We start from the raw sequence: 24,010 nt of genomic DNA on the forward strand, positions 1-24,010 counted from the left end.
CATGAAAGTGCCAGGAGCAACAGACAGCAGCAAACCCCTTTTAAAAACAAGACACCTTTATTGAACTTCTAAGGCTGTATGAGAGCTCCAGCTGCTCGTTTCTTGGCCTGCCAGCCACAAGGACGTGGACGTGCTGAGTTCTTGCCAGCAAGGTGTGTCCGGCCGCAGTCCTCCTCCTTGGAGCGCCACGCATGGCCTTAGCTGCAGTCGGGAGTGCTTCTCTCTGCCATGTCTGGGCCTCTGGCTGGCTTGTCAGGGAAAGGGGGTTGTCCGCACTACCAGCACAGCCCCCATTTCAGAGACCTGAATGCAAGTCCCATCTTATGTCCAGGCTGTCTTGGGGTAGCTGTAGGGCTGAACAAAAGATGCACAAAAGGGATGTGCTGTCAGTCTGGCTCTGCTGGGAACCTCCCTTGTCTCCCTGGACCACGATGGAAGTGGCAAGGGTGCAAGACAGCCCCATCTTCTCTGAGGACCAAGGGGAGGGGAAACTAGGCAGTGCTCAGGACAGACCGGCTTCAGGAGGCATCTCCATAAGGCCTGCCCACCTTGCTGCAGTAGCCCTGCTGCATCATGCGCCTCGCCTCCAGGCGCTCCAGTTCCTCGTTCTGCTGCTCCTCCAGCCTCACTGCTGCCTCTTCCTGGTGCTGACGCTGCAGTTCCTCCTCCTCCCGCAGCTGGCGCTCTGTCAGCTACAGGGTTTATGTAAAGGGATGGGAGAGGAAGGCTCTCTTCATACCTTTGGCAGTAGAGGCCTCCCCCCAACCTCCATGGGCCTTCCCAGCAGCATTCTGGCACCCCGATGAATGCCTCTGCCTTGGCCCTCTCCCCTGCCAGCCACCTTCATCTCCTCCACAACTAGGAAAGCCGCTTTGAATGCCCTTTGGGGAGAGAAAGCAGGCTAGCAATTCAGTAGGTAGAGAGACTCCTGCTCCCTAAGCCTCCCCTCATCTTTAAGACCAGCCATGGAGCAAGGGCAGGGTAACTGGCCATGGTTCTGAAAGCTGACTGAGAAAGTGTGTCGTTTTGGGGTAGCAGCCAATGAACGCCATGTATGGCTTCTCCAGGCCTGGGACAGCCTGCACTGGGGCCTGTGGCCAGTGCCTGGTGGTTCCCTGAAGGCCACTGCAGCGGGCCTCCTCTGCACCAGGGGACCCCACCTGGGCTTCTAACTCCCGCTTGCGGGCGGTTTTCAGCACAGCCTCCTCCTCTTTTTCTCGCTGCGTCAGCTCCTTTGCTTCTTCCAGCTCCTGGATCAGCTGCTCCCGGCACTTCACGGACTCCTCCTGCGCCAGCCTGTTCAGCTCCATCTTCTCTTGGATCTGGCGTTCTCTCTCTGCCAAGACCTGGGGGAGGAGCAAAATTAAAATAGAGGGACGGGCCTGATCACCAGCAGGGTCCTTTGCCCCTCCCCTTTGTGGGGAAAAGGAAGAAGCCTCACCTCAACCATGAGCCTGTCTCTCGCCTGCCGCTCCTTCTCCCACTCCTCCTCTCGCTTCTGCCACACTTGCTTGGCTTCCTCCCTGAGGGGAAGAACAAGAGCAGAGAGAGTCTGACTTGGAGTCCATGAACAGAGACAGCCTAAGCTCAACAGCTCCCACCTTGAAAGGCCTGCAATAGCAGAAAGAACCCAAAGCTCTTGGGTCACTTGGTTTTGGCTGGAAGCCTGTGATGAGGCATTTTGTTCCCCAACTGCTCTTCACCCAGATCCCAGGCACTGGAGCAGAGAATGCTTTATTTTAAAGACCTTTAAAAACCAGTCTTTATTAGCAGTGCTCTGTAAACTGGGGAAGGTGTTGCAACGTTCAAGGATGCTTCGTCTCACTTACCACCTGGTGTCTGAATTGCTGCTTTCAGCACATGATAGAAGAACGCAGGCTGGCATGAACTGTGGCCTAACATGACTGCATGGGGTATAAAATCTGGCAACCTCCATGCCTGAATTCAGCCCACTTGTCGCAATGAAGAACATCGGGGGCCACCAGTTCTCACCCCCCCGATATCATCACCTGCTGTAGCATCTCTTTTTCCTAGATTGCTGTTTTTCAAGATGGTGACCCACCAAGTAGAATAAAGCTGTGTGATGCAGGTTTTTGAACCGAGCCTGCTTTTTCCACATTGTCACGATTCCCCCAAGTTTTCTAAAGTGCTGGACTACCTTCTTTCTGAATTGTGGAACCCCCTTCCCAAATCAGTTAGGAGTGCTGCCTCTTATTTTTCCACAGCCTTGTAATATCCCTCTCTGCCACTTGGTTTTGGATCAGGACCCCCCACCCCCCACTCTGGCTCCCACCTCACCTGAAGACTGTCTCCAGCTCTGCCTCCCGTTCCCTCTCCAGCTTCAGCTGCTCCTCAATCACTTCCTTCATCCAGGCAACGGCCGCGACGGCTTGCTCCCGCCGGGCGGACTGGAGGCACTGACTCTTATCCTCTTCCTCCATCAGTGTCAGGAGGATCTGCTTGTCCTGTTTCTAGGGGAAAGAACAAGCCATTTTGGCATACAGCCAGCAGGATGAAGGCGGAAGACCACCCCACCCCACTTGCCTGGGGAGGGGGCTGCCACATTTCCCATGAAATCTGCTCCTGCCTCCACTCTCGGGCAGTCCCCCACATTTCCTTACTGCATAACAACACCTGATGGCAGCAAAGGACAGCACCAAGGCAAAAGAAACAGCCTCCTTGACACAGAGTCCAAACCCTGACTCCTTCTAACCTCTCACTTCCTACTCTGGAATCATCTGCTACCTGTACCCTTTAAGTGAAGGTGCCAGGTCCTGATAACCACCGCCCACCAGCTGTCAAGGATTAAAGAGTAGTGTCCCAGGCAGCCCTCGCCCGTTCTCTGCAAGACTCTCAGGCTCCAGCATACCAGTTCTTCTTGAATCTGCTGAGCCCGCCTTCGCAGCTGGGCATGATACTGGTGTTTCAGAAAGCGCCTGGAAAGAGAGGAGCAAATAAGTCCCACCGCTAGTCACTCCAAGAGGGAACGCAGTGCTTCGCCACGGCAAAGAACTGGGCTTTGGGGAGGGCCAAGTGCTGGGTCAGGGCTTGGTCTCAAGCCTTGATAGGAACAGCCTGGAAAAGAGGAAGCATGAAGAGTGCCTCAGTTCATCACTGACTGGGCTGGGGCTGGCAACCCAGCAACTTCCTGGCTGCTTCTGATGCAAGGAGTTAAGCTCTGCTGCAGGTAAAACCTCTTCCGGTGCATCCACAGAAAAGCATCCCTATACCCCAAGCAGAGTGCTGCCCTGTCCACATCTCCACTGAGCAGGGAGACTACGACACAATAAGGCTCCAAGACAGCCTCTTTGTCCCTTGATGCCTGTGGGCCTTCCTGCTCTTCTCCCAAGCAGTGCCCACAAGTCCTACCCGAGCTCTATCTTCTTCCTGTCCTGCTCCTGGCGTTTCCTCTCTGCCTCCAGCGCTTCCAGCTCCCAGCGCTGTCTCAACAGGTTCTCTTCTTCCTTCTTCAGCTTTGTGGCCTGATGAAAAAAGTGACCGAGAATCCATCACCTTCAGGCTCTCCTCCTGCCCCTGAACCACTGCCACTAGAAACAAGATGGTGGATGGGACAGAGCTCTTGCTGGAGCTGACTATCCCATCAGCAGTTGACTTCTGACCCACTCAAGGCCTCCCTTTTCAACTCCTGCAGGGCCTCCTGCAATAGCCTGTTGGAAAGAGAGCAACACGCACCTCCACTTCCCGGAGTTTGAGCTCCTCCATCTGCTGCTGCAAGAACTCAGCCTGCTTCTTATCCTCCTGCTTCCTCTTTTCCGCCGCCTCTTTCATCCTCTCCAGGGCTTCCCGCCGGGCTGCCTCATATTTGTTTTCTGAGCGAATCTTCTCTTCCCGTTCAGTCGCTTCTTGCTGTGTTAAGGCCAAGCAGAAGCTCGAGCTTCAACACACCCTCTCAAGCAGGAGTATGTGGAGGAGAGACAGCTAGTGCCTGCTGGGTCTCCACTGGGCTGAGCAAGAGCTCCACCTACCTGTTGCTTTTGCGTGAGCTGATCCCCCCAGGCCTCTACTATGTGTTGTTGGTGCAGGTCAGACTGAACCTGAAGAGGGAAGCACGAGATATGCCGATTTTTGGTCAGAGCTACAACTTTCTGTGGAACTTGCTCACACGAGAAAGCCTAACAGGCACGGCCTCCTTATTGGGGAAATACGCTTAAAACAGGAGCCTGGATCTTTCCCCAGAAGGAGGCCAATCTACTAAGAATTGCTCCATGATGGAATCTCGAGAGAGAGTTTCTTGGAGCAAAAGCACCCCGGGTTGTTCCCCTGCCTGTCCACCCAGCCCCAGTCCCTGCTTACCTCCCGTAGCTTGGCACTGTTGCTCTTCCAGCGTTCATACAACAGCTCCTCCGCAACCTGCTTGCAAAGCAAAAAAGACAGAGCTTGCCTATAAAAACTCAGCTTCTCTCGGGTGATGTGGGGCAGAAGAGTGCCAATGAGTGACTCACACAGGCTCAGCGGCACCTTGTCCCCTCTGACGGCAGAAGTGCAGCGGGGTGAGGGGAGGCCTGGCCAAATGCAATGTAACAAGGCAGCTGGTTTGCTGCCTCTAGTGCATGCAGCCTCCTCTCCCCTGGGCACATTGACAGTTCAGCTTCCAAGAGGAGAGGCTAAGAAAGCCCCCTTCTCTTTCCAAGTCCTGCAGAACCATTTGATTCTGGACATCTCACTTGTGGAGGCAGACACCTCACAGAGGAAGAAGGGGCAGCGGGTCAGAGGGCAAGGAGACCCACCTCTCTCTCGGCCTGCAACAGAGTGCCAAAGGACACATGCCCTCAGGGACGGGCCAGAAGCAGTCTGACATATGAACACAGCTGCAGGCCTCTGCCCCCCCTCGCTGGAGGCCTGGCTCTGGCCCTGCGGGAACCAGTCCTGGAACCCTGCGCTTCCCAAGCTCTCCGGGGAGCTGCCGCGTTCCACAAAGCCCCGCTGCCCTTCGCGATGGGAGCGTCAGTCCTGGAGGTCTGGGAACCGCTGCGCTGCCTGGGGGGGCCCGCCTGAGCGCCGCAGTGCTAGAGGGGCCTCCAGGCCGCCACGCGCCGGCCCACCTGCTTCCTGCGCGCCTCCCGGGCAGCCTTGAGCGCCTCGCTCTTCTCCCGCAGGCCGCCGGGGGCCGCCTCCTCGCTCAGCCGCAGCTCGCGCAGCTCCCGGGCCAGCAGCTCGCGCTCCTCGCACAGCAGCCTCTGCAGGCGCCGCCGCCTCTGCTCCAGGCCGGCCTGCTTCTCCCGCTGCAGGCGCTCCCGGTGATACGCGGCCATGCTGCGGGCAGAGCTGGGAGTGACTACCTGGCAGGGCTGTCGTGACTGTCCGGGGGGGAGGGGAGGGGAGACCCCTTCACGCCCCCTGCCGCGGGGGGCGGGGCCCACCTGCGCTGGAAGGCCTGGCGCGAGCTCCACTGGGCCTGCTTGGCGCTGCAGACGCGGGCCTCCTGCAGGTAGCGGCGGTGGCGCTCCCACTCCCCCCGCAGCCGCGCCTCCTGCTCCCGCTGCCGCGCCAGCTGCTGCTCGGCGCCCCGGCCGCCCCTCCACAGCAGCGCCATCCCGGGCTCCAACGGTCGCTCCCGGCACTTCCGGTCCGCGCCGGCGTCTCCCAGGCGACGCTTCCGGTCCGGGCCGAGGCGCTTTCGGGCTATGGCGTCTCCATGGCGACGCTTTCGGGCCGGGCTACGGCGGCCGCTGGGGCACAAACTCCAACCGGGCGCGAGAGCGAGAGCAAGAGCGCGCGCATGCGCAGACAGGCGGGGCCGTCGGGCGGCTAACGGGAGGCTGGAGCGCGGCTAGGCGAGGGAGGAGGAGCTCCCACGAGGATCGCTGCGTAAGCCGAAGCGCGCCCCGGCCCGGCCCGGCCCAGGGCTGCTGTGGCTTCCCGGCGCCCCTTGGCCCGCCTGGCAGGGCTGTTGTGGCTCCCTGGCGCCCCTTGGCCTGCCTAGCAGGGCTGTTGTACACTGATCTACCTGGCAGTGCTATTGTGGCTCCCTGGCGCCCCTTGGCCTGCCTGGCAGGGCCGTTGTGCATTGGTCTACCTGGCAGGGCTGCTGTGGCTTCCCGGCGCCCCTTGGCCCGCCTGGCAGGGCTGTTGTGGCTACACCACACCCCTTGGCCTGCCTGGCAGGGCTGTTGTGGCTCCCTAGCGCCCCTTAGCCTGCCTGGCAGGACTGTTGTGGCTCCCTGGCGCCCCTTGGCCCGCCTGGCAGGGCTGTTGTGCGTTGGTCTACCTGGCAGGGCTGTTGTGGCTACACCACACCCCTTGGCCTGCCTGGCAGGGCTGTTGTGGCTCCCTGGCGCCCCTTGGCCTGCCTGGCAGGGCCGTTGTACATTGGTCTACCTGGCAGGGCTGTTGTGGCTACACCACACCCCTTGGCCTGCCTGGCAGGACTGTTGTGGCTCCCTGGCGCCCCTTGGCCTGCCTAGCAGGGCTGTTGTACACTGCTCTACCTGGCAGTGCTATTGTGGCTCCCTGGCGCCCCTTGGCCTGCCTGGCAGGGCCGTTGTGCATTGGTCTACCTGGCAGGGCTGTTGTGGCTACACCACACCCCTTGGCCTGCCTAGCAGGGCTCTTGCGTCACCTCCTGGGCCTATCTGGCAAGGCTGTTGTGAGTTGGCCTACTTGACAGGGCTGTTGTGCCTCTACGTCGCCCTTTGGCCTACCTGGCAGGGCTATTGTGAAGGCTCCACAACCCCCCCCAGCCACCAGGGGACAATGAGCCCCGTCCAGGGATAGGGTTGCAGTGCCCTCCCCGCGGCTGGCGGCGCCGCCTGTAAGCCAAGCCTGGCCCTGAATTATTGAGAGCCACCCTTCGCCCTGCCAGCCTGGCCAGGCCTGCCCTTGGTGACACACATGGCCTCCTCAGTGCCAGGCTCCGAACCCTCCAGGCTGCCTGGCTGGTGCCCTCCTCTGAGCTGTCAAAGTGGTGGTGGCAAAAGAAAAAAAGAAGGGAAAAATTCTGCACATGCTCAGAGGCACTCTTGTTGCACTCCACATGTTTCCTGGCAAACCGGAGCTCCCTTGGCACTGCCCACAAGCTCTGACCATCCCCTGCACTTATATATTTCACCAGTTGGCGTGAGAGCAACGCCCCAACACTTTTTTTTTTTGCCTCTGAGAAGCTTATCAGAGTTTTCCAGATGTGCTGTCCTGCTCTGCACTCTGTACATGCTCAGTTACACATTCTCCTTCCATCCCCTTCCATTCTATGAAACTAACTGCCTTTTCTAGAGTCAGATCCTTGCTCCATCTTGCTCAATAGCACCAAACACTGACTGGCAGCCACACTCCAGGATTTCAGACAAAGGAGGGTCTTTTCCAGCCCTGTCCAGACCCAGTGGCTGCTTCCTCCCACGTTGAACCCCCAGTAGCTGTGGGGACTTCCCTGCTCCTGCCCTTGCTGCTCTGGGATTGAGAGGCATCCTCTGATTGGTCCTGGAGGTAGCTTGTAGCCATCCTTGCCACTCCCTAGCTTAAATTCCAGCACTTAAGGTCTGGCCCAAGTTTAGCTTTTGTATATAACAAAAGGCCTCAATCCTGTGCATGGGGTGGGAGCCTCAGTGAATGCTCCCCCCCCCATGCACACAAAACCTGTGTTGGCCGAACACCCCCATATCCCTCCTTTCGACTTGGAACTGTGATTCTCCCCTCTGGTCTTCCCAACAGATTGGCGTCGAGGAAGCGTGAATTATTCCAGGCCTTACTAAATGTTTCAAACGGATCAGGCGGTTTAATGAGCATAGCAGTTGCCCCTCTCCTGTTAGATGGGCTGATAAAACACAATGGAGCGGCCCACACAGACACTTCTCCACTTCCCCAGCAGGGCTGTTGTAGACCAGGTGCTGCCTTTTCTCTGCACTTACACAGGAGTCAGCTTGAAGTTCTTCCTTCAGGGCCTCTGGATGTTGTAATTCATTTGGCAGGCTTGGATGGGAAAGCGGGGGGGGGGGGGCTTTCCCTTTGCACAGCCCAAGTAACATGGCAGGAGGACTGAGTCAGTGTGGAGGTGCCCACGCACAGAGATGGCACTGATAAGCCCTGCCTACATCTCCACCGGCACCTCTTTTGTACACTGCGGATAGGATGGTATTAAAATTAATTCAGATCCGTTCACTGAGAGACAAGCCCTTGGGAAGCCTGCACATCTGTTTCCTGGCACTGTGGAAGCTGAAATACTGGTCCTTTTTGAGAGGGCGGAGTGGGTATGCACTTAAGAGTTCCAAAGCAGGGTGCCTCTGGAGTGCGAGGCAGGCTCACAGAGATGGTCACCCCAGGCGGCACAGAGGCAATAAGCTCCAGCGGCTCCAAGTCGAGAGCCCAGGTCACCTGCCTGGTTGACCTGGGCTCTGAAGGTAGTGCTCATGGCCCCTCCCAAATACAGACACTGGATCCACGCCTGGTTCCAAGGAGATTCAACTCTCCAAAAGGTGGGAGGATTCAGCTCCACCAGGCAGAGTCAATGAACTCACATCTTCTGTACTTTGCTTTTTAAAAGTAATGAACATTGTAAAGAAAACTAGTGTTCCAATAGCACATCTTTCCTCTTGCTTTGATGTAAAGTAAATTAATTTTATTTTAATATGTATCAATGCATCAGCAATGTGTCATCGACAAATATTATATAGGTGCTGGATAGGCGCTATATAGTGTTATATGGATGATAGATAGGTGCTAGACAGGCGCTATATAGGTGTTAAATAGGCGCTATATAGGTGTTAGGCAGGCATTATATAGGTGCTAGAGAGGCACTACATAGGCGCTATATAGGCATTAGATAGGTGCTAGATAGATAATAGACGCTATATGGGCGTTATATAGGCGCTACATAGGCATTATGTAGGTGTTAGATAGGCACTAGATAGATAGGTGCTAGGTGTTAAATAGGGGCTATATAGATGTTAGATAGGTGTTTTATAGGCACTGTATAGGTGTCAGGCAGGCTCTAGATAGGTGCTAAATAGGTGTTATATAAGCGTTAAATAGGTGCTATGTAGGTGTTAGGCGCTAGATAGATGTTAGGTAGGCATTATATAGGTGCTAGATAGGTGTTAGGCACTACATAGGTGCTATATAGGCATTAGATAGGTGCTAGATAGATGCTATATGGGCATATAGGCACTATATAGGCATTATGTAGGTGTTAGATGGGCACTAGATAGGTGCTAGGTGTTAAATAGGCGCTATATAGGTGTTAGATAGGCATTATATAGGCACTATAGGAGTCAGATAGGCACTAAGGTTTTATATAGGCGTTAAATAGGTGCTATGTAGATGTTAGGCGCTAGATAGGTGCTAGATAGGCATTATATAGGCACTAGATAGGTGTTAGGCACTATATAGGCATTAGGCATTAGGTGCTAGATAGGGGTTAAATAGATGCTATATGGGCTATATAGGTGCTATATAGGCATTATATAGGTGTTAGGTGCTAGATAGGTGCAAGATAGGCATTATATAGGTTTTAGATAGGCGTTATGTAGGCACTGTGTAGGTGTCAGATAGGTGCTAGATAGGCGCTAAATAGGTGTCAGATAGGTGCTAGATAGGCGTCATGTAGGTGTTAGGCGCTAGATAGGTGCTAGATAGGCACTAGATACTTGTTGCATAGGCACTAGATAGGCATTATATAGGTGTTAGATAGGTGCTATATAGGTGTTAAATAGGCACTTTCTGTACAATAATAATACAGGTATTTATATACCGCCTTTCTTGGTCGTCAGATTTCTCCTCAGACTTTAATTCAAGGCGGTTTACATAGGCAGGCTGTTCTAAATCCCCGTAGGGATTTTTACAATTGAAGAAGGTTCTGTCTTTCAAGAACCACAACATTTCAGATGGATCTTTTTAGGATCTGGTATCACATTCTGGCCTCCATTTTCCTCCCACACAGGCTGACAGCGGCCAAAGAGCAGGTGGAATAACTCGGCATAACTCGGCTCAGCTTGTCAGCTACTTCAAGGTCTCGCCGTTCACGGTGTCGGTGGCCTCAAACTGGTGACCTCCAGATGTTATCTTCAGGCAAACGGAGGCCCTACCCTCTAGACCAGACCTCCTGCCCGTAATACAAGTAAATACTACCTGCATCCTAGTGTTATGTTTTACTTTTGCAGGGTTGCAGGCCTGTGTATTGCACTGGTGTGTAAATGGAAGGATATGTTGCATGTTATTTCTGTGTAGGCAAGACATTTTCCATGCATGCAGAGATGCATTTATTCTATGCAAATTATTGTTACATTATTGATACAACAATCCACATTATTTTCTCTTCATGAAATTTGGGGGAGTTTCTCCAGACTTTGATCTGATGTTTCTCCAGACTTTGATGTTTCTCCAGACTTATCCTTTCATTTTGCCCACCAGTATAGATACCTGACATCATTGCCCCCCTTGAAAAAATAGTTGCCCCCCTCACCTCTAGAATCCTGGCTACGGACCTGCATTTAAGTTGGTACTTAACAGATTCTGGTCAACAAAACAACTTTTCCTTCTGTACTTTGCTCAGACCTTTGGCCAGAACTAGAAGCTTGGGGACCCCCAAACTGGATTTTGTGTGTATTTGCAGGGGAGGGGGGTGGATGCTTAGCTTTCCCCCCACCTGCGGCTTTCTGTCACTTGACCAGATGTGTGGTTTTTTTTTTGTTTGTTTTTTTTTTATTGTTAGCTGTGGAACAGGGTAGATGGCTGTTCAAAAGTGCTGAAGTTGCAGATTTGGTGCTCGTATTGTACAGTATTGTGCTTTTTAAAAGTGACAAAGAAATACACACAGTGGTCCTCACTTTAGGAAGGCAGCTCCGGAAAAGTGTGTTATCCAAAGAGTGATGTGTGAAGCAGCCTGCTAGTACATTGCAGAGAGGACCATTGTAGTCCCGCCATTATGAAAGGCATGCATGCATGCAGGGGATTTCTCTATAGGAATAGAGAAAGCAGTAAAGCCCTAATGCCACATAAGTGAGAGGCATCTGCAGAGAGACACAGGAAGCATTGTACTTCCTCCTGACTTGCTGCCTGGAGCCTCAGATGGGAAGCTGGCAAAGTCTTTTACGCATACGTATGCAGATTTGCCCACAGCAGAGCATTGTGGGACAGGGTCAGGGTGCAGAGCAGGGGGACTGTGGGCGCAGCTCTCTCCAGGACCCCATTTAGTAAGGCTGGAGGAAAGGGTCCGTTTGCAATTTCGCCGCCTTGAAGTACTGGAAGGTGCTCAGCTGTGGTCACTGTGTGTTCGGTGGCAGAGCCAGCGTGGGACGAGGGTGTGTTGGACCATTCCAACTCATACTTACCTGGCAGGGGAGACACCATGATCATGAAGGTGGTTTTCCCAGGGTGAGGCTCATCCATTGCACTGCGGGTGTGCTGACCCCTGCGATTTCCCCAAATGCGGGAAACTCGACTGCATAATTTGTGGTAGTGGGGGACTGCGTTCGCGCTTTCCCCTGGTCTGGCTGGTTCAAAGATAAGAGGAATTTTCTATGTGCTTTTGTTCCAGAGATGTATGCATGCCTTTGCAAGCCATGTGCCTCAGGCCCAGGAATGTGTGCATGTCCTGGGCATGAGGGGCAAACCTTTTTGCTCCTCCTCCAGCCACTTGGGCAGCATAGTCACAGCCCAGTCCTAGGCAAGAAGTAAGTTCCATTATAGTCAATGGGGGCTTACTCCTAGGAAATGTGGATAGGATTGTAGCCTCAGAAGAAGAATCAGTGAATCAGACCAGTGGTTGAATGCAGGCTTGCTTGCAGGTAAATACCCTTGCAATCAAGAAGACATATTTCCTAGTGCAGTGGTTCTCAGACTGTGGGTCTGTGGGCCACCAGTGGGTCATGACCCAATTTTTGGTGCTTCAGAAAACTGACAGGGTAGATTAAGCTTTGTGCATCAAGGGATAAACAACCTGCTGCTTGTAGAGAGCACTGCTGCCCAATCACCATTATAGCCACAGAGGCGGCCTCCATTTATTTTCTTACTTCGGGGCTGCATTGAGGCTGCACTGGTGCTGGAAAGTTGGATAGGATTGGGCCTTTAGTGCATAGACTTGGGATGGGGGTGCAGCATCAAAAAGCAAGAGAAGAACATGAGTAAAGAGGGAGCCCAGAATGAACGAAAGTGTAAATGACAGGCACTTTTTTGTTGTTGTTGGCAACCTTCAGTCCCGAAAGACTCTGGTATCGCGCTCTGAATGGTGGTTCTGGAACAGCGTCTAGTGTGGCTGAAAAGGCCGATTCGGGAGTGACAATCCCTTCCACACCGGGAGCAAGTGCAGTCTGTCCCTGGTCTGTCTCCCTGGCTGTGGGCCTTCCTTCTTTGCCTCTTAGCCTCAGACTGTTGGCCAAGTGTCTCTTCAAACTGGGAAAGGCCATGCTGCACAGCCTTCCTCCAAGCGGGCCGCTCAGAGGCCAGGGTTTCCCACTTGTTGAGGTCCACTCCTAAGGCCTTCAGATCCCTCTTGCAGATGTCCTTGTATCGCAGCTGTGGTCTACCTGTAGGGCGCTTTCCTTGCACGAGTTCTCCATAGAGGAGATCCTTTGGGATCCGGCCAAAGGATTCTGTGCCTGGGATGACAGGCACAGAAAGTTTTATATAGGCGCTAGATAGGTGTTAGATAGGCGCTAGATAGGTGCTAGATAGGCACTAGATAGGTGTTAAATAGGCACTTTCAATACAAGTAAATACTACCTGCATCCCAGTGATATGTTTTACTTTTGTGGGATTGCAAGGCTGTGTATTGCACTGGTGTGTAAATGGAAGGATATGTTGCATGTTATTTCTGTGTAGGCAAGACATTTTCCATGCATGCAGAGAGGCATTTATTCTATGCCAATTATTGTCACCTGGCTTGACAGCTAATGATGCATCTCTCTCAAAAAAACCCACTTTACTTTTTCTTCCTGAAATTTGGGGGAGTTTGGGTCTTTGCTGTTTCTCCAGACTTATCCTTTCATTTGCCCACCAGTAGAGATACCCGACATCATTGCCTCCCTTGAAAAAAGTCGCCCCCCCACCTCTAGAATCCTGGCTGCGGGCTTGTGTCTAGCCTGGATTTACTTCCCCGTAGTAGGGAGGACAGGCTGCATTGTAGGAGGCTACACTGTAGACTCTTCAGCCCCTACAGTCTCCAGACCGCTCCGATACAATGTAGTTCCCTTCGCTGCGACTGGCTCAGCAGGGGCAGCCCCGGTGCCTGCCCCGAGGGGTCTGCAAACCCCAATCTCTTGGTCTTGTCTGAAGAGCCGCGCTTCCTCCGAAGCCCCATGCTCAAGCCTACCCACGCTTTCCAGGGAGTAAGCTCCATTGACTCTAACGGGACTTACTTCTGAGTAGACCTGCCTGGGATTGGACTTTCCTGGGCGCAAGCCCCACTGAACGTCATGGGACTTCCTCTGGAGTAGACCCTCTTGGGACTGGGCTGCGAGCGCCGCTGCTCAGGCACGTCTCCTCCCTTGCTGGGCGCTCTGCACATGCTCGGCGGAGGCGCTGCCCGCTGGCTGCGGGGCGGGCGAGCTCCGCCCGGCTGCCCGCCTCCGGGGGCGGCGATGGGGCGAGCCCCGCCCCGGGAAGCGACTCGGTTCCGCAGCCCCGCCGGCTCCGGCTGCTGCTCCTGCCCGCCCGCCCGCCCGCCCGGCCGGCCATGGCGCTGCTGCTGGAGACCGAGTTCAAGGCGCTGCCGGCCGACAAGCAGATCGAGACGGAGCCCTTCCTGGACACGGTGGCCCACCTGCCGCCCTTCTTCGGTGAGCCGCGGGGTCGCCTGCCTGGCTCGCTCCGGGGGCCCTGCAAGCTTCCCCAGCCTCCTCGGGAGTAAGGGCCGCTTCACTGCGGAGCAGTGCCCCTCTGCATGGGGAGACTTGCACAGCACTGGGCTTTGAGGCTGCCAGTCTGTCCGCACTCACCCGGGAGTAAGCCCCATTGACTACCGTGGGACTTGCTTCTGAGCAGACACGCGCAGGATTGGGCCCTAAGAGCGACTCCTGCCTTGCATGGCAAGACCTGGTCGGAATCCCTACAACAGCCCTGCAAGGCAGGCGATGTTGTCACTGGCACCTTGCAGGAGGGGGTGGGATTGGAGGCGGAGGGAGAACGACTCGTTTAAGGCCCCCCCCAAGGCATCTGTGGCAGAAGAAGTGAAAGATCGGTGGGGGGGCTTCTGATTCCCCCCCCCTTCACTCCTGTGTGGGACAAGCAGGGTGGGAGGCAAAAGCCTGCCCCGGAAAATGGGTTGCTGGGGCTTAAAGACTTCTAGTGGAACTTCCCTGTTTCAAGGCAGTCTGCCTTTGAAGATGGATAGGTGAGGGGGCACCTGCTTGGCCACTGCTGAGAAGGGGGGGGAGCTCTCCCCCCCCCCCCGCACCCTCATAACTTCTCTAGTTCGTGTTAGGGATTGCATGAACGAAGAGTGGAAGGTGGGACCAATTCCCACAGCCTCCCGTGCGGGGAAGAGGATCAGGGGTTTGGAGACAGTGAGGAGAGCTCTGGCACCCTTGGCCCAGCAGTTCCTGGACTTTTCCCAGGGTGAGGAGTTGCAGCCCTGCCTTGACGTGTCTCCGGCTGCAGGCAGGAGATCCCTACAGGAAGACAGGCCCTCAGCTGGGTTGACCAACCACCAGCCTAGCCCTTCCCCCAGGAAGGTGTGCTCTTGGGACGGGTGCAGCTTTCCTCCCAAACTGGAAGTGCATATCTAGCTCCTCAATGCTGCGTGGACCAGGAGTCCCAGCCTCTTATTTTACCAAACAGAAAAACAACTGGAGGAGTGCAGCGGTGAAATCCTGCTGTGTTTCTTGATCTCCCAGTTGGGGAGGGGCTGTATTTCCTTGGAAACATGGCATTCCCTGTAACCCGGGGACAGAGGGTATCTCCTGCAGCCTGAATCGCCTCATGTGACCCCACCAACGCTTTCCCTCTTAGAGGTTTAAATCTTCTGCCGCTCCTTAAGGGACTGTATTGGCCTTCGGGAGATGCCAAAGTCCTTTGATGGCTGTTTGTCTAAGGAAAATGCCCGTGGCCCAGACCTGCAGTAAGCTGAGACTTTGAGCAAATGTTTGCCAAGGAAGGAGCCGGTCCTTTGTCCTGCCCGGCTATATTTCTTGCGACGAGCGATTGAAATACAGTATATAAGAAACGAGATCGCTGTTTTGTTAAATAAGGAGCCTGCTTTTTATAATGGATGTAACTGAAGCTCTGTTCTCTCCTGGGCTGATTATGTTTATGCCCTGCCTTCGCACTGTGCCAGCCTTGGGGGGCATCTGAGAAGCCGCACTGTCTAGCTGTCTTTTCCCCCCCTCTCTTTCTTACAGAATAAATTTGAAAATGTATCTGTAAGTTATTGGGAACCAAAACCAATACTCTTTTAGTTGGACTTCAGTTAACCAGCGATCCATGTTGAGAGGCTTCGTGCAAAGGGGGAAGGCTGTTCGCTGGGGATGCCTGGTTGGCTGTGGTAGCAAACAGACTAGATGCTGTGATTCAACACTGTGTAAAAGCATTAGATAAATCATTTCATGGTGGAGAGGTCTCTGCACCTATTAGCCAAGTTGGAAAAGAGTAGAACCTCCATGTATAGGTGCAGTGCACACTGAAAACCAGGTGCTGTGGACAGCCAGAGGAGCCGCATTTGCCTTCATGCCCTCTTTGCGAGCTTCCTGAAGGTATCTGGCTGTCCCCTGGCAAAAACAGGATGCTGGGCTAGATAAGACCTTGATTTCTCCGAACAAGGCAATTTTCCTGTCAACTTTTCTCGTTCTCGGGGCTGGGATGTCTGTCTGCATCTTGTCGAGCTGTGATCAAGGGCAAGAGTCTGGAGTGTGAAGCTGTCATCTTTGACCCCCTCCCCCTCACACCTTTAGTGGTGGATCTGCTTTGGTGGGCTTGGTCCCCTGGGCTGCCAGCACTGACTGGTGGCAACTCTTCAAGTTGAAGGGAGCTTTAGCTCCTCTGCCTGAACCTGGGAAGTGCTCTTCCCCAGCTAGGGCCTGTCCTGGCTCAAACCTAGGTGTGGCCCAGGGAGTCCTCTTCCTTAATAGGCAAGAGTGTCTGCAGTCCTGCTGCACCTCTGAAAATGAGAGGCGCATCTGTTTGCTTCCTGGCTGCTCAGCCGCTGAGTGGGCTTGTTCCCTTGGAACCCTGTCAGAACCTGAACTGCTTCCCCAGGTTGAGATTAAGGCCTGTCCGTTTTGGCTACATTCGTATTGCTACGCTTGCTTCTGGATGCGTGATCTGTGCAGTAACCCTGAGAGGTAGGAAAGTCCCATTTATATAGACGGAGAACTTAAACTGGACTTAAAAGCCATTTCTGCCCAACCTTGCATATATGCTACAGGGACCAAATGTGTACACCTGGGCAAAAATGGGTGAACTAGAGGAGGCCCTCTGGCGTGCTCAACTGTTGTGTCCATAGAAACATGAGTTGCTGGCAGTCGGGACTTAGACCAGATATTTCCACGCTGTTTGCACTCTGCCCTGGTGCTGAAAGGGGGGCACCTTCTCCCTTTTCCCCCATAAAAAGGATTATGTTCATTCACATGATGTGAAGCTGCTCTGCTTGCAGTGAAGAAACTCTAAATAGATGCAAAGTAAAATTTTATATGTGCATTTGAATCCCTAGTTTGTAAAGAGCAAAAATCTGCAGCAATTTAAGGCATAAACTCCAAGGGAGTGTGGTGTTCTGAGGTCCCAGGAAAAGGTGAAAAGGGACCCTCTGAACTCTGCTCCCCACGGAGTCGAGCTGGGACTTTCTGCACATGCTCACGCCAGTGCCATTCCTAGTGGGCTGCTCTCCTCCGCCACAGCCCTGTGCCTCTCAACAATGGGGAACGTGGAATAATTGGGCAGGCCCAGCTTGTTCCATTAGATCAGTTTGTCCCCTTGGGTGACTCCTCTGGCAAGAGGCTGGGTTGCCTCACTCCAGTGATTTAATCAGCTGGAGGTTAAATCAGTCCCGCCAGCTTGACAGACGAGCTGTTCGGATCCAGGCCTGTTTCCGACACGTTTGCATCTGTGGGCGGAACTTGGCCAGCCAAGTTCAGGTCTGGGACGTTCCCGTTGGCCCAACTGGCTGGCGGCTGATGCATTTGCCTGCTTCCTGAGTGGCATCGAATGTGATCTGCTGCTCGAGACAGTGAAGGCTGCAGTCCTGTGCACGCTTACCTGGGGATGAGAACTGGGTCAGGGACTTGCTTCGGAGTCACTGTGCCTAGGAGTGTGCTGTTGTCTCTGCAAGTGTCTCTTTATATGCGTGGCTCACTGGTTTGGATTGTAGCCATCATTGCTGTTGCGTGGCTGGCCCTCCGTCACCTCCAGTTGCCATAGTCTTTCTGTGGGGCCTGTAATGGATCTCCTTACACCTGCCACTGTTAACACAATGTTAGCTCTCTGGTCTCTCTGCCAGTTCACCCTTAAAGCCCCCAACACTTTAGCCCGGTAGCCCTGTGGAGAAGGCACCCCATGCCAGCCTTTTTTGCACCAGAGAAGATGCCTAAAGTAGGACTTCCTGGCTGAGCACTTCTTCAGGCTGGAGCAGTCCCCCCACCTGTTGCATCACCCAGGAAGTGAAACAGGCTGACTTTGACCCCTGCAGTCCCTGGCTGCTGTGGGACGGGATGTGTCACCCTTTTACTTCTGCGTGTGGAGAGGACAGGTGTCCTTGCTTGGCATGTGCATACTGGAGCAGGCCAAGCTGGTGGAATGGAGGGGGAGGCCCCAACCACCCCTGGCCAACTTTCAGACCTGCTTCAGACCTTGTGCGGCTTGACGGGGGAGACCATGAGTTGCAACCAACCAGCCTGGACTAGAAAAACAGGAATGTGTGGTTTCTTCTGGCATCTGGCTGGGGGAATGTGTCCATTGGGAAAGCAGCTTCAGAAAGTGGAAGGCTGTGCCTCCTTGTTAGTCTCACCTGCTGTTGGCGTCTCCACTTGGTTCTTGGAGTGACAGAAGCAGCACCAGCCTTTCCCTGCAGCAACAGACCTGTGAATCAGCTGCTCTTTAAATTATTCCCGTTTTACAGGTACAGGAACCAAGCCTGAAAGGCAGGTCTGAGTTCAGGTATGCTGGATCTTACTGGGACAAGATCCCAGAGATCTACTAACCAAAGCCAGGTGCAAAATAGTGGCTGGGGGCAGAATGAGATGCAAACTATCAGCTCAGTGGCCTCCTGCAGCCCCCGTATGGTTTTTATGTTTAAATAAAAACAGATGCAGTGGAAATGACGTTAATTATACCGCTGAAAAGTCAAATGGTTCAACCCCCGGTGATGGTTGTCAAAGACCGTGAACATTTTTCAATACACCTGACAGTTTGCTCCTTGAAATAACGTTTCTGGAAGTGTGTCTGTTTTGTTGACAAAGCAAATATCCCTGATCTCTTTGAACCAGCCTTTTTATTGGTGGCACAATCAATTTTTTTTTTTGCCACCATGTTCTCAGGGACATTTAGCTGCTGAGAAAAGGATGCAGTACTAGGCTAAATCAATACCTTCCTCTCTCAAGTTAAATAGCAGGAGTGCAGGGCTCCTAAGGACTGTTATATCCAATCACCTATTTAAGAAACAAGCCCAACTTGCAGATAAGACAGGACCAGAAAATGCAAAAAAATGCATTAAGGCTGTTGCATCTTCAACAGATGCTGTGTTAGAACACCTTTTATGCAGCTTGCAGGGAGTTGCACCAGGACGCAGGTTGTGTCTGTTGTCTTGTGTGCTCCCTGGGGCATTTGGTGGGCCACTGTGAGATACAGGAAGCTGGACTAGATGGGCCTTTGGCCTGATCCAGTGGGGCTGTTCTTATGTTCTTAAACTACAATTCCCAGAATGCCTTGCAGGTCTCTTGTTATCTGGTGTGCTCCCTGGGGCATTTGGTGGGCCACTGTGAGATACAGGAAGCTGGACTAGATGGGCCTTTGGCCTGATCCAGTGCGGCTGTTCTTATGTTCTTAAACTACAATTCCCAGAATGCCTTGCAGGTCTCTTGTTATCTGGTGTGCTCCCTGGGGCATTTGGTGGGCCACTGTGAGATACAGGAAGCTGGACTAGATGGGCCTTTGGCCTGATCCAGCGGGGCTTTGCTTATGTTCTTATGAGTTGAGCATCACTGGTGAAATTTTGTGTGTTTAAAAATCCCTCCCTCTTAAATGAGTGGAGATTAATCTGGTTACAATATGAACACCCACCGCTGCTCTTCTGCAGCCACAGCAGTTTGCAGATGTTGGGATGTTGGTTGAGGAATGGATGTCCCATTTGGTGCCCTCCCCCACTTCAGTTCTCCATCCCTTGTGCTGCTTGGAGAGACATCCCTCTCTGACCCAGGGCCGCTTGTGGCAGACAATAGCCAGGCTGTTCTGCTCCAGCCCTCACAATATCAGCTGTTGTGTTAGGAATTGCAGGATAAAGGCTCTCTTTCCCCACCTCAACTCCTGCCCCAAGCCACCGTCGCAGGGATGATACAAAGGGTTGCTTTGAAAACCTAGAGTAGGACTGCTTCTTGTGAGTGAGCCTGCAAGCTGGTGGCATTCTCACAACACGTTTCTCTTTAAAGCTATTCTGGAAGTACCTGACATTTGCTGCAGCACTGCAGAGGAGACTTGGGGATGAGGAACTGTGGAATTTGCAACTGGAGACTTGCCAAAGTCCAAGCTGAAGCATTTTCCTGAAGCGCCAGGGTCATCCCTTTGGGCCCAGCATTGACTTGAACAAGTGTAGAGAGATTTTTGGGGGGTATGCAGTACAGATACTTTGATCACCCAGCATCACCTTGCATTTCAAATATTTATCCTGTTTGTATCACTGAACACAGATGTCTGAGACGGAGCTGCAAGTCCTGAGTTTCCTGGCTCTGGTCTCCACTCTACCAGGAATTCTCACTAGGTGGCCTCAGGCAAGCCATTTCCTCTCCTTCCCTTCTCCCTCATCTGCAAAATGAGGATAATAATACTGACTCCTCTTACAGTGTTTTGCAAGGATAGCATTGCAATAATTTATGGGGTTCCGTACCAGCCCTCACGTCTCCCCTCCCAGGGAGACTCTTCCATAGAAATGGTTCAGTCCATCCCTGCAGAGCTTTAACAGGGAAGCAGATATTTTCCTTGAGGTCAGCTCAGGCCATACTGATTGGTCTTCTTTTTTTCCCCTAGATTGCCTGGGGGCAGCCATTGTATATGCACCAATCAAAGCCGATCTAACTGGGAACATCAAGGTAAGGGTTCTCCATTCTGCACACACAGGATGGGCTGTAATGTTGTCACAGAGAATTTGCATAGTGCTCAGTTCTCTCAGGATCCCATGTGCAGTCTTTGGCATCTCCAGATAGCAGGTGGCAATTTGATATCCTGGTTTGTGGGGAGCTCTCAGACCACAGTTTCCCAATTCAGATAGCATGGGATAGCTGTGGTTGTACAAACCATGTTTCCCATTTAGCTGGACGAGAGGGGAGGAAGGGAGGAGCATTCAGGCTTGCTTGGTCCAGCAAACAGTGGTTTAGTGGATTGTCTGAACTGAGCCATTATAAGAATATGCGAAAACAGAAATAGCAATTAATTGTGTACATACCAAGACAATAAAAAATGTTGAATGGATTTATAGGCATCTTAAAAAAAATTATTAGCAGTTATGTATATGGGATGGACAACTGTGGTTTTTTAATTACTACAGTACATTGTCATTTTGATTATTTAAAAAATTGCAGCAAAGAGACCAAGTGAGATGGAAACAGAAGATGGTTGTAGTGGAGAAGAAAGGAACTTGGAGCAGATCCTTCTAGAGTAGAGCTTTCTGAAGGCTTTTGTCCTACATTATGTTGGCCAGATCTGTTAGCGTCTAACAAATTGATCTAGACCAGACTCTCTCTTAACTGTTCCCATTTCAGAAGATACGAGCCGTTTACGAATCCAACCCAACCAAGTTCAAAACGCTGCAGAACATCTTGGAGGTGGAGAAGGAGATGCATGGGTCAGCTTGGCCCAAAATCGGGGCCACTTTGGCCCTTATGTGGCTGAAAAGGTGGGGAGAAATCTGGGTTTGTCTTTTTCTGTGGGATGGTGGTGGTTTTGAGTTGTCCTGGATGACTTTGGGATACCAGCCAGTAGATACAATGCTGGATCACTGGGGAGGTTCCTGGGGGACAAGTCAGCCCGATGGAAACAGTCAGGGCCTCTATGCAGTCTTGGAATGGAGTGCGCGTCTGTCCACTTAAAGAGAAAGGAGGTGCCCAACGAGAGTCAATGATGTGTGTTTTATCTGCCTTGTGCTGTCTTTGCTGCACCTGTAACGCTCTCAGGATCCAGGTTTCTCTAGAGGTGGTAAAATGTGTTGTGAGAATAATAATTATGGCTCAAGAACTGCATCAACCCCCACACAGCGCAGACAATTATCCCTGTTTAGCGTTCCTCACATACATGGCACTTGACAAGAATGAGGGGACCAGCTCCGCCCTGAGGCGCTCTCAGTGCAGATGTTGACACAGGGGGAGGCAGGATCCTACTTCTGTTCCGCTCCCCCATGTTTTCCTAGCATAAGGGAGCCCTGAGAGGAGCTAGACTCAGGAGGACAAGGCGAGAGAGCTGCATGCCTGGCACTGGGGCAGGTTCTCTCAATGCCTGCAACTGCCCAGCTTGGTTTTCTCAACGGCTGGTGCTCTTTTCTTCTTCTCGCTAACCTGCCGCCTTTCCTGCAGGGGCCTGAAGTTCATACAAGTCCTCCTGCAGAGCCTTTGTGATGGAGAGAGGGACGAGGAGAACCCAAACCTCATCCGGGTCAACGCCGCCAAAGCCTATGAGATAGCTCTGAAGAAGTACCACGGCTGGGTGCTTCAGAAGCTTTTCCTGGTGAGCACAAACTCCTTGAGATCCGCCACACTGAGTCAGACCAAGCTGGTCCACCAAGTGCAGTGCCTCCTGAGAGCCAGCTGGCTGGCCGGGCTGTGCCCCTCCCTTAGCTGACCTGCCTCGGTCTTTGGAATTCTGTGTTCAGCTCTGGCTGCCTTGTCTCAAAAAGGACACCATAGGGCTGGAAAAGGTGCAGGACAGGGCAACCAAAATGATTGGGGAGGGGGCCGGAGGGACTTCCCTGCAAGGAAAGGCCGAAGCATTTGAGACCTTTTATGCAGCAAAGTGACAATAGCAGTTTCTGTTATCATGCATGATTTGAAAAGAGAGAGCATTTTTCACCCTCTTGTACGACAGCTTGGGGTGATTTGTGGTCTTTGCATCCATGAGGGCTAGAAACTTGTTAGTATTTAAAAAAATACTCAGATTTTCAGAGTGCTGCATCGTATGCCACTGTTAATTTATGTGCAGTTGCAGGTAAGCATGTGACCCACTTCAGTGGCAGTGAGTTCCACAGGTTTACTGAAGTAGTAATTCTCTCTCCCATACACAATTAAGACTCTGCCTGCTAGTTTCAGTGGATGATAATCAAGAATAAGCCAGCGTTCTCTGTCACAGTCCACCGCCGCCACCCCGCCAACCTGCCATGCAGTGCTTTTAGACAAAGTATCTGTATGAAGTTCTGTAGCATCTTCCAGGGTCTGACCCTGTGTGGGCACATTCACAAGACCATTTTTTCTAGGTGAAGTGAGGGCAGCACCGTGAGTCGGCCTTCAGAAAGAACAAACTGGGGGCCTTGTTAGTGACGCCGAAGTAACCCGATCCTAACGATGTGAAACCAGAGACTGATTAGTTGTGCTCAGCTTTAGTCAGGAGTGAGAGAGGCACAGTGTTGTGTGCGTGGCACACGGGCCCCTAACCAGCTTTCCTCTCCAACCAGGGCTCCGGCTACGCTCTCCCATACAGATCGGATCTGTTCAGAGCCCTCGAAAAGGGCCAGGAGGTGAAAGAGGAGGAGACGCTGGAAAAGATCCACCAGTTCCTAGTGAAAGCCACCCCGATCCTGGACGCCATTTATGAAATGTACATAAAAATGAACGCCGAACTCAACTACAAAGCTTGACCAACCTCCTCCCCACAGCACCCCCACCTTCCTTCAGTAAGAAACCCCATCACTGTGAGCCCTGCAGCTGTGCTGGAATCTCTCGGGGCTGCCGAGATCTCGGAGGGCTTTTCTACCAAAGTGAAAGCAATATTGCATCCACGCCGCCTCCCCGTGGCTTCGTGGAACTCTTGTCCTGCTGTTCCTTCAAGAGCTGGGGCTTTAAAAACTCCTTTTCATGACCTTCCCTTGGTGGATTTATTTCAACCTGGGCTCAGGAAGCGAGGGGTGAATGGCTGCAGTGCTTAGCTAACTGGGAAAAGTGTTCTTAATATTTATTTCTGGGACGGATGCGTCTTCCTTTAACTTCTGTATATCTTGGATTGCCTATATAGTTAGACGCCAGGAAGCAACAGGTACATCCTGGTGGTACGTGGTTGCCACCTTGGGTGCGCAGCTGGTGAGCGAGTGGCCTTCTCTCCACGTTGAGCACAGCAGAGTGTGTGTATTTTGTACAAAGCTACAGCCTTCAGTGACCTTACCTGAGTTATGTTTTTAACCTCGTGGGACTCAAACTGATCTCTTCAGGGATAACTGACTCCGACTTAGAACTGCTGCCCGTCGTGTTGACCTCTTGTTCTTGTTTTGAAGATGTGCTGGTTTCTGATACACAGAGTCACCTTAGGCCTTAAGCAGTTTACTGCACATCCAAGCCTTCTTGTGGTCTCTCTCTCTCACACACACACAGACAGGAAAACCAAAAAATAAAGTCTGATTTAGGAGAGACGCATGGCTGTGTCCTGGTATTTCTTTGGACTCCATGTCTGTCTTGCAGTCACCGGAGGGAGGGGGCTTGCACATTCCTGCGCTACGTACAATTATGGCAAAAGGAAGGATTTCTTTGCATAGCATACTGTTAACTGTTGGGACTCATCCCCACAAGATATAGCGATTACTTGAAAAGGGGATTAGATAAGATAATTTCATGGATGATGGGTCTACTAATGGCTACGTGCTACCCCCAGGAGCAGAGGCACCGACCCTTTGAATACCGGTGGTGGGGGGAGAGAGACCTTTCTCTCCTACTCATGGGTAACCCAGAGGCAA

The 24,010-nt window shown here is 52.7% G+C and overlaps 2 protein-coding genes and 1 non-coding gene across 3 annotated transcripts; 2 read left to right on the plus strand and 1 right to left on the minus strand.

The window, feature by feature from the left end:
- Positions 1–43: 43 nt before the first annotated feature.
- On the minus strand, positions 44–5,586 carry TCHP (trichoplein keratin filament binding). The gene is made up of 12 exons (XM_066609839.1): positions 5,382–5,586; positions 5,064–5,274; positions 4,315–4,371; positions 3,987–4,055; positions 3,694–3,867; positions 3,370–3,482; positions 2,870–2,936; positions 2,299–2,471; positions 1,442–1,523; positions 1,161–1,346; positions 549–692; positions 44–354 (listed from the first exon to the last, which is right to left on the minus strand). The coding sequence occupies exons 1-12, from the start codon at positions 5,552–5,554 to the stop codon at positions 322–324; spliced, it is 1,482 nt and encodes a 493-aa protein (XP_066465936.1). The 5' UTR covers positions 5,555–5,586; the 3' UTR covers positions 44–321.
- Positions 5,587–11,271: 5,685 nt separating this feature from the next.
- On the plus strand, positions 11,272–11,435 carry LOC136634670 (U1 spliceosomal RNA). Its single transcript, XR_010793327.1, has one exon. It is a non-coding gene; the product is annotated as a U1 spliceosomal RNA (small nuclear RNA).
- Positions 11,436–13,558: 2,123 nt separating this feature from the next.
- GLTP (glycolipid transfer protein) lies at positions 13,559–23,679 on the plus strand. The gene is made up of 5 exons (XM_066609863.1): positions 13,559–13,724; positions 20,113–20,174; positions 20,844–20,977; positions 21,651–21,801; positions 22,742–23,679. The coding sequence occupies exons 1-5, from the start codon at positions 13,622–13,624 to the stop codon at positions 22,922–22,924; spliced, it is 633 nt and encodes a 210-aa protein (XP_066465960.1). The 5' UTR covers positions 13,559–13,621; the 3' UTR covers positions 22,925–23,679.
- Positions 23,680–24,010: the final 331 nt, after the last annotated feature.

Source organism: Tiliqua scincoides, chromosome 14 (assembly GCF_035046505.1).
Source record: "Tiliqua scincoides isolate rTilSci1 chromosome 14, rTilSci1.hap2, whole genome shotgun sequence".
Classification (NCBI taxonomy): domain Eukaryota; kingdom Metazoa; phylum Chordata; class Lepidosauria; order Squamata; family Scincidae; genus Tiliqua; species Tiliqua scincoides.